The sequence below is a fragment of the Hyperolius riggenbachi genome, chromosome 5 (assembly GCF_040937935.1).
Source record: "Hyperolius riggenbachi isolate aHypRig1 chromosome 5, aHypRig1.pri, whole genome shotgun sequence".
Classification (NCBI taxonomy): Eukaryota; Metazoa; Chordata; class Amphibia; order Anura; family Hyperoliidae; genus Hyperolius; species Hyperolius riggenbachi.
Genome location: NC_090650.1, coordinates 30,788,044 through 30,802,720, shown reverse-complemented (window position 1 = coordinate 30,802,720; position 14,677 = coordinate 30,788,044). Strand labels below are relative to the sequence as shown.

Here is a 14,677-nt window from a genome sequence, read left to right as displayed (position 1 = left end):
ATTTTATTTAAATAAACTTTTTTTCCATCTGAAACCCTCCCACCCCCCGCCAGCCAATCATAGCGATCGGCTGTCATAGGCTTCAGCCTATGAGAGCCAATTGCTCTCTAGTGCCCCAGTACAGCGTTGCCGTGGATCGCAGCGCTGCGATCACTGCTCGGAGACTGAAGGCGGGGCTCCGATCCACCTACCAACAGGAGATCTCCTGCAATAGCCGGCCCCAGGACTTGATGTCAATTGGCGTTAGGCGGTCCTGGGGCTGCCGCCGCAGTCACGCCCATTGGCTTGACGCGGTCTTTAGGTAGTTAAACACAATGGACAATATGGGGGTTGTTAAGTGCAGAAACCTCAAATACCCCTGATGACGCAAGATTGCAAAACCTGTCAGGAAGGAGATAGGCGACACATTTTTAAACTGATGCTGGCCAACACACACATTTTGATTTCGGGGCACCCAAGTTTTGGGCCCCATATGAAAGTGCTCTTTTTATGTTTTATTTGGTTTGATACTTTTCAGAATAAAAGCAGCCTATGCTTATTATTGCTGCTTGTTGTTTTTTATGATATACCTTCTATACTGCCTTCGATTGGAGGAGTACATCATATTGTTGAGCTCAGAGGACCTACCTGTCCACCTAGGGGACAACAAGCCTTTCATACAACCTTATAACGTGGGTTGAGTGCAGCTGATGAGCCTTATTCCTTTGATTGGTGTCGGGATAGTTTGGCACAGTGGAAACATTTATTTTACCTGCTTTGACCTGTGCTGGCTTATTTACATAATGTTTTAACTTTGGACGCTGTCCTCTCTTAGCTGCGGTCACCTGCTGATACCTGCTGGCGCTGATTTTCTATTTCTTGTAAATACCCCAGCATTACTGCTAATTAGTAACATGGTGCTCAGAGCAGCTTGGTTGTATCAGGGTTGGGTAAAGAATTAAACGTGGAACTGTGCAAGAAGAAAACATACTGTGTTTCTTTCTGTCAGGTTGCACAAATGTGCAGCGTGGTACACTGAAAAGGAGTAGGTTCACACTTGTTCTAAAAACGTATCCGTGACTCGGTGCCACGGATACCAATGTTAAAAATAGCAGGCGCCTCGACTTAAAAAAAAAAAAAAAGAAAAAAGGATCCGTCTGCGTTCAGGAAGATGCGTTTTAAAAACCTGAACAGCCGGTCCAGATTTGCACATTTTCACGGACCGTGATACACGGAGGGGTAGTGAAAAGTAATGGCAAAACAGATCCCCCTCTACACATCGTTTGACACAGAAACGGATCTGTTTTCTGTGTCCCAGGGGAAGGGGCCCGCCATGCTGGAGGGGGTAGCAGGGCAGCGGCAGGGAGGGGGGGGGGGGGTCATTAAAGAGAATCTGTACTGTCTGATTTGTACAAAAAAAAAAAAACAAAAAAAAAAAACACAATCGAGTCACCGTGATCTCCTGGATCCCTCTTTGCCGTTTCCGCCACTCCCCGCCGTGATCCTGGCTTTTAATCGCCAGCTTTAGGCAGTGTTTACTAACAAAAAACATGGCCGCTAACCAGGAAGTGACTGGAAACGTCCCTGCAAAAAAAGCAATTTCTCTCAAAACGGAGAGAACAAAAAAATGGTTTACAAAAACGGATCCGGATCCGATCTGCAGCGGACAAGAGTGGACCTAGCCTTAGTGTTAGTACAACTCACCTCTCCAACACCACATCTTACTTAGCAGACACACACTACACAAATTCACATTCACATGTATTTATACCATATACTGTACACACACAGCACATTGCACACACACTGAACAGACGCATGATGCTAGTACACACACAATCAGGCTCAGCATGGCACTTGGAGGTTATTCCCACCGGGATTCCTGAAGAGGAAGTGAGAGAGTGGAAGCACCCCAAAATACTGAAGTGAAACTCTGGTTTCTGTTTTCCAGTCTGCAGAGCCATGCACATTTCTTTTCATTGGAGTCAAGACTCCCTATTGCCAAGGAGGTCACACGGTTACAAAGTTAGTGTGGCTGAAAAAAAAAAAAAAAATAAGGTTCATGGAGGTCAACTAAGAACAAAAAATTATTATTATTGCTATTTTTTTCCTTTATATACTGCTAACATTTTTCTATAGCACTGCCCATAGTAAAAAAAAAAGACAAAAATGGGGAGTATAGATACATAAGTAGTTCAACACACAGTACATCCAGCAACACAAATACAATACAAATACGTACATAGTGGATGTGTGGGTTGAAATATTAGCAATTCTATTACATGTCCATGACCAACTGGAAGACCAAGAAAGAGATGAAGCTGACAAAGGTGCCAAAGAACTGCTTAAAGGAATCCTTAACTGAGAGGGGTATGGATGTTTCCTTTTAAACATTAATAATACCGGTTTCCTGGCAACCCTGCTGATATCTTATTTCAGGTGTGTGATTCAGCCACTACTGAACCAAAGCATGCAGCTAATCCAGTCTGACTTCAGTCAGAGCACCTGATCTGCATGCTTGTTGAGGGGCTGTGGCTGAAAGTATTAGAGACACAGGATCAGCAGGAGAGTCAGGCAACTGGTATTATTGTATACTAGCTGATTGCCCGGCGTTGCCCGGGTATGCATTTGGCTGGTGTTGGCTCCGCCTACTTTTTCTAACCCTAACACACAATTACTCACTGACCAAGTTTGTGAGCTTCGCGGTCTTTGGTATCAATAATCTGCATTGAAATGAAACAAATCTGATTGAGTGTGTGTGGCTCCACCCCCTTTTCTGAATTTGAACCCCAGTCACTCAATAACCAACTGTACCAGGTTTGAGGCCTGTGCCATTAACAGTGCAAGAATGGCAGCAATTAAATATTCCCCTTGAAAAGCAACAGGTGAAGCTTGATTTACTTTTGTAGGCTCCACCCACTTTTCTGAATATTAATCCCAGTCACCCAGTGACCAACTGTGCAAAGTTTAAAAACCCTGCCATTAACAGAATGGCTGCAGAGTACATTTTCCCAGTGAAATTTGTATTTGTCTCCACCCACTGATGACCCGGCGTTGCCCGGGTATGTATTTGACTGGTGTTGGCTCTGCCCACTTTCTAACCCTACCACACAAACACTCAATGACCAAGTTTGTGAGCTTTGGACTCCTTGGCATCAATAATTTGTATATTCTCACAGAAATTAAACAAATCAGATAGGCTGTTTGTGGCTCCACCCCTCTCCAGCATTTGAACCTCAGTCACCCAATGACCAACTGTAGCAGGTTTGAGGCATCTGCTATTAACAGTGTAAAAATGGCAGCAATTTAAATATTCCACTTGAAAATCAACAGTTGAATTTTGATTAGCCATTATAGGCTCCACCCACTTCCCTGAATATCTCAGTCACTCAGTGACCATCTGGGCAAAGATTGGGAACCCTGAAATAAATAGTGTAAGAAGGGCTGCAGTTTACACTTTCCCAGTGAAATGTGTTTTTGGCTCCGCCCACTTTTTGTAACCTGGACACAAAGTCACTACTCAATGCCCAAGTTTGTGAGTTTTGGGGTCCTTGGCATCAATAATTTGTATTTTCCCATGAAATGAAACAAATCTGATTCACTGTTTGTGGCTCTGTCCCCTTTTCTGAATTTGAACCTCAGTGACCCAATGACCAACTGTACCAGGTTTGAGGCTTGTGCCATTAACAGTGCAAGAATGGCAGCAATTTTAATATTCTCCTTGAAAAGCGACATGTGATTTTTGATTGGCATTTTAGGCTCCACCCACTTTTCTGATTATTAATCCCAGTCACCCCATAAGCAGCTATGCTAAGTTTGAGAACCCTGCCATTAACAGTGAAGAAGGGCTGCAGTTTACAATTTCCCAGAAAAATCTGTTTTTAACTCCACCCACTTTTTGTAACCTTGACACACAGTCACTACTCAATGACCACGTTTGTGAGCTTTTGGGTTCCTGGCATCAAAATTGTGCTAATGGAAGCAGCTTATCCAGCAAAGAAATCTGGCTGTTTTTGGCTCCGTCCCTTTACTGAATTTGAACCCCAAACACTTAACGACTGACTGTAGCAGGTTTGAGGCCTCTGCTATTAACAGTGTGAGAATGGCTGCAGTTTCAATATTCCCCTTGAAAATCAATAGGTGAATTTTGATTGGCTCTTGTAGGCTCCACCTACTTTTCCGAATATTAATCCTAGTCACCCAGTGACCAACTGTGTGAAGTTTGAGAACCCTGCAATTAACAGTGTAAGAAAAGCTGCAGTTTACATTTCCCCATGTAAAAAGTTAGTTGTTTTTGGCTCTACCCACTATTTCTAATATTGACATACAGTCACTTAATGACCAAGTTTATGAGCTTTGGGGTCTTTGGCATCAATAAGTTGCATTTTACCATTGAAATTAAACAAATCTGATTGGCTGTTTTTGGCCCACTCCCTTCAGAATTTAAATTGTAGCAGATGTTAGGCCTCTGCCATTAAGAGTGCATGAATGGCAGCAAAGTAAATATTCCCCTTGAAATTCAAAAGGTGAATTTTGATTGGCTTCTGTAGGCTCCACCCACTTTTCTGAATATTAGTCACAGTCACCCAGTGGCCAACTGTGTCATGTTTGAGAACCCTGGCAATAACAGAATGGCTGAAATCAATCTAACAAATCTGATTGGCTGTTTGTGGCTCCACCCCTTTAGTGAATTTGGATCCCAGTCACCCAATGACTGACTGTATCAGGTTTGAGGCCTCTGCCACTAACAGTGTAAGAATGGTAGCAATGTGAATATTCCCCTTGAAAATTAATAGGTACATTTTGATTGGCTGTTGTAGGCTCCACCCACATTTCTGAATATTCATCCCAGTCACCCAGTGGCCAATTGTGTAAAGTTTGGGAACCCTGCAATGTAAAAAAAAATGAAGTTGTTGGCACCGCCCACTTTTTCTTACCTTGACATACAGTCACTCAATTATCAAGTTTATCAGCTTTGGGATCCTTGGTATCAATACTTTGTATATTCCCATTGAAAAATAAACAAATCTGGCTGTTTGTGGCTCCGCCCCCTTCCTGAATTTGGACCCTAGTCACCCAGTGACCAACTGTACCAGGTTTGAGGCATCTGCTTTTACCAGTATAAGAGAATGGTAGCAGATGAAATATTCCCTTTGAAAATCAAAAGGGGAATTTTTATTGGCTGTTGTAGGCTCCACCTACCTTCCAAAATCTTAATCTGTGACCCAATGACCAACTGTGCAAAGTTTGAGAACCCCGCCATTAATGGTGTAAGAATGGCTGCCGTTTATATTTTCCCAGTAAAAGTTGTTTTGGCTCCGCCCACTTTTTGTAACCTTGACACACAGTCACTCAATGACCAAGTGTGTGAGCTGTCAGGTTCTAGGCATCAAAAATGTGTGAATGGAAGCAGTTTATCCACCAAGGAAATCTGATTGGCTGCATGTGGCCCCGCCCCTTTAGTGAACTTTGACCCCAGTCACCCAATGACCGACTGTAGCAAGTTTGAAGCCTCTCATTAAAAATGTAAGAATAGCAGCAGTTTAAATATTCCCCTTGAAAATCAATAGGTGAATTTTGATTGGCTGTTGTAGGCTCCACCCACTTTCTTGAATCTTAATCTCATTCACCCAGTGACCAACTGTGGCAAGTTTGAGAACCCTGCGATTAACAGTCTAAGAACGGCTGCAGTTTTCATTTTCCCATTTAAAATGAACGGCTGAAATTTGATTGGCTGTTTTATGCTCCGCCCACTTTCCCTGGATTTGTAACCTCGGTCACCAAGTGACCAACTGTGCAAAGTGTGGGGACTCTGGCTCGATTACTGTGAGAATGGCAGCCTTTTACATTTTTTCCATTGACTTGAATGGGTGGAATCTGATTTGCTGTTTGTAGCTCCGCCCAGGTGTGCAGGGGGGCCGCGAGACCCCCAGAACATATCATCCCAAGTAGTAAGGTATCTGTGTACCAAGTTTCGTTCAAATCGGTCAAGCCGTTTTCGTGTGATCGCGGCACATACACACATCCGAATAATATAGATATAGATATATAGATAGATAGATAGATATAGATTCCGGCGTATAAGACTACTTAACTTTTGAAAAACTTCTGAAGAGTTGGGGGTCGTCTTATACCCCGGGTGTCATTGATACTGGGCGATACGCCCTATCCTGCTACCGCCTCTCAGATTTCGCTGCTGAGGACTGTAGTGAGGCGGCGCAGGCGCACATGTGCGAGATCTGAGAGGCAGAGAAGGAGGTAAATAGGATACAAGAGTGGGCCACAAGGGTGAAAGAGGCGTATTTTATGGGCACAGCGCAATCTATTCTTCCTTACCGCTCTGATAAACATGGAGACAAGGAGAGCTGACCAATCTGCTTAGGGAGAGGAAGGAGTTGACCAATCCAACCAGACAATCGCCTGTATAGTTTTATATACTGGGTACCACACATAGTACAGCACCAGCATTTGTCAAACATAGCACCAGTATATGATTTTTTTTTATTTTTTTTTTATATATTTAGTGTGCATTGGAAGAGGTGTAGTCTTATACGGCGAGTATATCCCAAACCCTATATTTTAACTAGAAAAGTTGGGGGGGGGGGGGGGGGGTCGTCTTATACGCCCAGTAGTCTTATAGGCCGGAATATACAAAATTTTAAAAAGGAAAAATCCATATCCTTCTCAGTTTAGGTTCCCTTTAAAGAAATCCTGTATTAAGAAATATGTGGAAACATTACGAGACCAGGACAAGAGGCAGGTAGCAATCAAGTGGCAGGCAAACTTGGAGTGTACCACCTGGCAAAGTACCACGGGTAGTACACTTACCATAAGTTGAAAAGTCCTGATTGAAAACACCTCTAGAATGGCTAGTAGTGCCTGAGTCATACCAGAAACAAGCATGCAGCCAATCTTGTCAGATCTGACAATATCTATGGGGGGGGGGGGGGGGGGGGGAGTGGGTACATCTGGCTGACTGAGCAGCATTTGTACATTTGACTCCAGCCATGACTACAACCACATTCTGATGCATGGCCACTCCCATTTTGTCCAGAGGTGGGTGCAAACACTGGCCTCAGGCACTGAAAGCCCAACCTACGCCTCTGAGCTCATCTTATCAGATCTGATAATAATGTCAGAAACACCCGATCTGCTGCATGCTTGTTTAGGGGCTATGGCTGAAACTATTAGAGGCAGAGGATCAGCAGGGCAGCCAGGCAACTAGTATTGCTTAAAAGGAAATAAAAAAGGCAGCCTCCATATACCGCTCACTTCAGTTGACTTTAAACACATCATCTGGGATTGTCCTAATCGAAACAACTCTTGGGACTCCATTTCTGATTTAATACCAAGATTGTTGGGATATAATTTTGAACTAGCTCCACAATTAGCCATTCTACACTTAAAGAGAAACTCCGACCAAGAATTGAACTTTATCCCAATCAGTAGCTGATAGTACCCACTTTTACATGAAAAATATAATGATTTTCACAAACAGACCATCAGGGGGCGCTGTATGACTGATTTTGTGCTGAAACCCCTCCCACAAGAGGCTCTGGTACCTTACGGTACTCTGGGCAAACTGCCACAATGTAACAATGACACACACAGGAAATGGCTGTTTATAGCTGTCTGTTAAAGCCAGAACAGCTACATAATCTGCCCACAGTAACAATGTCACCATGTAATACATGTCAGAATGTGAATCTGGGAGAGGAAAGATTTTACAATGAGCAAACTCTGACTAAATCATGTATACATAATTATTATAAAAATTAAGCACCTTTTTATATTAAATTATTTTCACTGGAGTTCCTCTTTAGGGCTTGATAGTCTTCCCCTTATACAACGTTACTTGAAATATGTGTTGCAATTTATTTTCTCCAGTTGGGGTACACCAGATATTCCCTCTGTTACTTTAAAACATATTGCTACTCATAATTTGCTATATGAATGGATAGTGAGATCTTGTATTTGTAATAAACAAGTAGACATATTATTGTTTAATATAGAGGCAACTGACTAACATGAGCACCATATGTATGCACTTCTCTATATTCTAGGGAAATCTGCCAGTGAATTAGCATTGATGGGTCTTATCTGATATGGCAGAGTGACGGGGCCCTACACAACAATAGGAAGGTTGTTGCCTAGGTTTTAGCTGATCAGCATATGCTAGAATTCTTAACCCATTGGCAAGTTCAGCGGAGTTATCTCATTTGAGATAAGCGCACTGCTTTTGGCCTCAGCCGGCAGAACTGGTTGTGCTGTAAATTCTTGGAATGCTTTGATCTCTCTCTACTAGCAGAAAATATAGAAACAAAGAAGTCCTCTGTGATTGTCTCACACTGCCCCCTGGTGACAAGTGGCCATAAATACACAGTATAGCTGTAGTAATTGGAAGCAGGGAAATGTAACAAATAAGAAATTTAAAAAAAATGTGCTAAAACAAAAATGGCATTGAGCACTTGCAAGCCTCTAAATAAATTGTCTACTAGATGGTTACATTGTTTTTGATTTATGTTTTTTGATTCAAATATCCATTGAAAATGCAAAACCGCTCTTGTCCCTCTGGCACTAAATGCGCCAAAAATTCCTCCTCTACAGATCAGTAACTTTGCATCTTGCAGCCTTGCATGGGTCATATCAGATTATAAAGAGGGTTGCTGACAGGTTACTTATGGTTTGATTTCTGGAACTTGCAGCGAGAGTGTTTAGTAAATCCAGCCCAGATATGGCGGATCCCTTCCGTTTCCCAGCTACCTCCGCCTGGCAGAAGTTATGCGAGTTACAAAAAGGATCTTATCATTGAATGAAAATAAAAAAAAAATCCAATTACTGGGTTCCAGAAAACATTTTTATTAAAGTCACAAAGCCCCAGAAAATGTACGATTTTTGAACATCAATAAATAATATGTATTCAAGGCAATCATTTAATCGTGGACAAATGTAGTGTTAACAGTGAGGGACAGCAATAAAAAAAAAAAAAAAAGTCTGACAGAGGCTCCTGCCACTTCCTGTCCAGAGGAAATTTCTTCTACAACTAAAGTGAGAGGTATGTGGAGGCTGCCATATTTATTTCGTTTTAAGCAATACCAGTTGCCTGGCTATCCTGCTGACCCTCTGCCTCTAATACTTTTAGCCACAGACCCTGAACAAGCATGCAGCAGATCGGTTGTATCTGACATTATTGTCAGATCTGACAGATTAGCTGCATGCTTGTTTCTGGTGTGATTCACACACCGCTGCAGCCAAATAGATCAGCAGGGCTGCCAGGCAACTGATATTGTTTAAAAGGAAATCAATACGGCAGCCTCCATATACCTCTCACTTCAATTGTCCTTTAAAACTAAAGGTTTTGATAGAGTTGGTCTGGAAGCAATCCCAAGGTCTATCAAAGTCGAGAAACTAGGGTGTGTATGTACCCCCTCCTTTACCCCACAATACCTAAAGAACCAGCATGCCACAGACGCCCAACCACATTGTTCCCCTCCTCAATCTGCCCGCCAGAAGCTACTTCACCACCCGCCATGCCATTGCCCTCCCTCCTCCTCTCCATAGAAGCGGACATGCTCCTCTGCTATAGCACAATGAGATGTCTGTACAGCACTCTGTCCCCGAATTACTACCCAAGGAATCGAGTCCTGATCGCTTGGACAGCAACAATTGTATGTGCGCCTAGCTTTAGTCACTCAAAATTCAGCTGGGGGGGTATTGAGAGGTTTACCTGCACAAGGTGCCCCCTCCTGGTCATAGTCTACGATTATGTACGACCGAAAATCCAGCTAGATTTGTAACTACAAACACAGGGGTGCACACTATTACACTTGATTGGCTGATGGGCTGTCTGTGGATCATATAAAATGGCAGATTGCTGGCTGGGAGTGAGCATTTGCTTCTCTTGTGGGTGTGGTGAGGCTCGGCAACTGCTACTCCAGCGTGAAAACCACCAATATAGGGGCTCCACAAGGGTGTGTACTGTCTCCGCTCCTGTTCTCCCTGTACACAAACAATGGCACCTCATCCACTGGCTTTGTGAAGGTCATCAAATTTGTGGATGACACTACCATCATAGGCCTAATTGGCAACAAGGAGGAGCATGAATACCGTAGCGAAGTTGAGCGAATCTGCAACTGGTGCGGGGACAACAACTTAGTACTCAACGCGGCAAAGACTGTTGAATTTAGTTGCAGATTTCAGGAGGCACCCTCCTCCCCTCCCACCAGTCCTCACAGGCAAGACCGCAGTCTCTAGGGTACCATCTGTGCGTTCCTTGGCACAACCTTTACTAACAACCTGAAATGGGGGCAGAACACCACCAGAATTCAGAAAAAATCCCAGCAGAGGTTGTTCTTCCTGCGCCAACTGAAAATATTTGACATGCCGCAGGAGTTGCTGACCAGCTTCTATACTGCCACCATAGAATCCATCCTTTGCGCCTCAGTTATTGTCTGGTACGCCGGGACAACAGCTAGCGACAGGCACAAACTGCATAGAGTCATAACTGATGCCTAGAGGATCATTGGATCTCCTCTACCACCTCTCGATCTTCTCTACTCCGCCAGGATGAGGAAAAGGGGCACCATGATCGCCCATGACCCCTCCCATCCAGGCAGTCGCTACTTCAAGCTCCTCCCACTGGGACGCCGCTACAGAACTATACCATCCAAAACCACCAGGTGCAGGAACTCCTTCCCTCAAGCAGTTTTGCTGTTGAACTCCAGCCTCCCCCTGCCAGGCCTACCTACCAGCATGATTCCAGCCTTAAATTTAGCCTAACCTTGCAGCTGCTTGCTCTGGGTCCCACTGCCCAGGGCCAGTACTGAACTGCACCAAATGAATGTCTTACTTTTCACAGGCCCCATGGGCCGCTCAAAAACTGTTGATCCTGTGATTGTAAATGTGAAGGTCATATGTACTATTGCCTGTTTTGCACATCTATATTTGCATTGCACATCTGTACTTGTACTTTGCCATGCCATGTGAACCACAATTAATTCCGAGTATGACACCTGTTGTACTTGGCGAATAAAACAGATTCTGATTCAGCATTTAGAGGCAGTGTGAGTGAATCCCCTGGTAGTGGGCGCATCGGGGCCCACCTGCGCTCCCCCTCTTGGGTGTTGCGTGTGGGTTTGGGGGTCCCGGGCGGAGGCAAAGCCCAAAACCTCCATCATGTGCACCAGTGTCTGTGTTTTAAGGGCCCTTTCACACAAAGGAAGTGCGGTATTTTTACCACACCCACCGCCGGGCAATGAAAGTCTATGGAGACTTTCATACTGCAGGGTTGCGTCAGAATTGACGTTTTCGCTGCATCCCCGACGCAGGTCCAGAACTACGTTACAGCTGCTTCTGCTCCGACGTCGAGTTGCGGCGATCTGCGTCAGCCCAGAAGTCATGTTAGTCTATGGCAACACAGGGTAATTTAAAGAGAATCTGTATTGTTAAAATCGCACAAAAGTAAACATACCAGTGCGTTAGGGGACATCTCCTATTACCCTCTATCACAATTTCGCCGCTCCCAGCCGCATTAAAAGTGGTTAAAAACAGTTTTAAAAAGTTTGTTTATAAACAAACAAAATGGCCACCAAAACAGGAAGTAGGTTGATGTACAGTATGTCCACACATAGAAAATACATCCATACACAAGCAGGATGTATACAGCATTCCTTTTGAATCTCAAGAGATCATTTGTGTGTTTCTTTCCCCCCTGAGGGGGGAGTGCATAGCAGAACCACAACACTGAAGAACTTGGCAGCCTTCCAGACACAGGCTGACAAGTCTGACAAGGGAAAGATACATTGATTTATTACAGAGACTGTGATAGTACAAAGTGCTGCAGTAAGCCAGAACACATTAGAATAGCTTTTGGAACTTGTAGGATGATAAAAAACAGGATGCAATTTTTGTTACGGAGTCTCTTTAATTTAAGAAATGACTGATGCAACGTTGTAGCACAGATGCGTGAAAGTGTATTTTTACAATACGCTTGTGCACTTCCACATACCCCGAAGCAGGAAGTGACGGGCAAATGCGTCACTTCCTGCTTGGTGCAATGTCAGATGGGAAATACCGCGTAGTAATGTGGCATTCCCCCGAACGCCTGTTTCTGGCTGCATCACTAACGCTGGTTTATAGTCTGAAACCGGCCTGAACATTCAGCTACTGAAAGACTGTACTGTGACAAATGCCTTCAGAACTTCCTACCACCATAAGATGCCTGTCTATTTCAGAACAAGACAAATCCAGTCCCACCAAACACTGTGGAGCTCCCCCTGGCGGCTGGATGCTCAGAAGCTATTTTTCATTACAAGGTCTGTCAGTAGCTGATGGCCTTGGACAGGTTGATGAATAAGTACTGTCATTTTACATATTTACAAGGAGGGAAAAAATGAAAAATGTACTTACAAATCAACCTGTCCGTTTCAGTTGATTTGGGGAATATGATATAAATCCTCAGTGAATCAGAACTTAAAGGGCCCCAGAATAAAGAATAAACATAAGAGCTGCCCATAACTGGTGATTTTTCCGTGCTCCCATTACCTGAGTGGCGCCTCAGTTTAACCAACCTTTCCTTCATCTTTTCTTCCCCATTCAATGCTGCGACTGGTCCCAGTCAAAGCAGGAGCACATGCTCTGTCTATCCTCTGCGCGTCCCCTTCTTAGCATGCTTCTGTACAGCTGTATACAGCAGCCACAACCAAGAGCATTCTGGGCATGTGTGGATCGGATGCATTTGTAGCTGCGCATGCCCCGGCCAAGGCTCCTGCACACAGCCTTTTAGGAAAACGCACATGAAGAGGGTTGGGCGAGTGGACTGAGCATGTGCCCTTAATGCAGGAATGGGAGGGTGAGTTAGGGGCCAAGCATAAAGGCAGAGTGTTTCACCAATGTGGTCATAAATACTCATATCCAAGTGGTAGACCGTCACCCAAAGGATTAGAGGGAGCTTACCAACTGCTGACAACCCACGTTATAAGGTTGTATGTCTCGCATTCAGTGGAAAAAGGGATCAGGAACCACCCAGGATCCAAGACTTCCAGAAATCCTTATATTAGTTCGGGTACACCATCCGAAAAATCAGAGCCAGTAAAACATGCAAATAAACGGTAGATCTAAGTGTAACCCGTTTATTAAAAACCATAGCACATAGCCATAAAAGAGAAGTAAAATTCAATAAAAACTTACATACGGGGCCCAAGCAATGGGAACCCCGAAACAATATTGCGCTTGTATGCTTGTCCACAACCAGTAAGAAAGTATAAAAAGTGCCACCTGTCTCCTTTCCGACCGGTTTCGCAGTCTTGCGTCATCAGGGGATCAAGAGTGCAGGCGGCTGGCACCAAAATTTATAGACTACTGAATAAGAGGAAGGGGTTGAGCTAAAAACAGACCACTCCCCAAACGACCCTATTGGTTGTTACAAAAAGGAAGAGGAAATACTCCTATGTGCTATGGTTTTTAATAAACGGGTTACACTTAGATCTACCGTTTATTTGCATGTTTTACTGGCTCTGATTTTTCGGATGGAGTACCTGAACTAATATAAGGATTTCTGGAAGTCTTGGATCCTGGGTGGTTCCTGATCCCTTTTTCCACTGAATGCGAGACATACAACCTTATAACGTGGGTTGTCAGCAGTTGGTAAGCTCCCTCTAATCCTTTGGGTGACTGTCTTTCACCAATGTGGTCATAAAATTCTCATATCCAAGTGGTAGACGATTGATTGTGAAACAGTGGATACACTTACGATCTGCGCTGACCTTTTAATTAGTTTTTATATGTGTGGACATTTGACTCTGTCCTTTCTCGGCAGCGGTCAAACTATTGATTCCCTTGGCGCTGATTTTCTGCTTTGTTGATAAAGACAGAGTGGAGGCAGCCAAAGCGGAGAGGACACAGATTAGGGGGCACTGAAGAACTTGGTACATTTCATTTTAGTTCAGGTGTGCATCAAACTCTTGCAGCATTACTGGAGAGACAGAAGATCAGCAAGCCCCGGAGGGGTGGTGTACATCTGCTGATAAATACCATATTTTTCGACAAGTGCACTTTTTTTCTCCCACAAAAATGGAGAGAAAAAATGCCTGCGTCTTATATGCCAAAAACAGGGAGTCCCCAAGTTACAAACGCCCATCTATACAAACCGCCGGAGACTCCCTGCTTTGTCCCGTTTGTAGTCCACTTCCCCCGCCGTGTGTCCTCCTCTGCCCCGTATCAGAAGGAGCAGCACGGCTCACCAAATCCATGGCTCCAGCAACGTTCACAGACCTCTCCTCTTCATCATGGCTCCCCTAGTGCCAGCTTCTGCTGATGTGATCAGTAGAACCCAGCACTAGGCTAGCCATGAAGGAGAGGAGAGGTCTGTGATTGCTGCTGGAGCCATGGATTTGGTGAGCCGTGCTGCCACCACTTCTGATAATTATACATGGGGGCAGAGGAGGACACATGGGGCTAGGAACAGGCATGGGCGCAAATTGGGATTCGGGTGAGTCCGGATAGTTCTATCCAGATCTCACCCAGTAATGCTGTGCGGTGTGGGCGGGGGGGGGGTCAAGCTTACCTGTCTGACGTCTTCTTTGTCCGTCCCTCGGCACCTCCCACGATGCGCTCCAAGCGGCGGTCACGTGAGTACAAACACTTCCTCCTTCCAGGTCGAAGGAGGAAGTGCGGAAGGAAGAAGTGTTTGTACTCACGT

General features: G+C 44.4%; 1 protein-coding gene across 5 annotated transcripts in view; it reads right to left on the bottom strand.

Moving 5' to 3' along the window:
• The window catches only part of LRRC61 (leucine rich repeat containing 61), a 40,748-nt gene that overhangs the window by 21,237 nt on the left and 4,834 nt on the right, over positions 1-14,677 (bottom strand). For 2 of the 5 annotated variants that reach the window (XM_068235349.1, XM_068235350.1), the window contains one exon: positions 1,854-2,014. The exons of 2 other annotated variants lie outside the window; for them this stretch is intronic. In XM_068235349.1, the coding sequence (XP_068091450.1) occupies positions 1,854-1,959 (106 nt within the window). In that variant the 5' untranslated portion in view covers positions 1,960-2,014. Of the gene's footprint in view, positions 1-1,816; positions 2,015-14,677 lie in introns of those variants that run through there. One more of the 5 variants, XM_068235357.1, reaches the window with a different exon arrangement.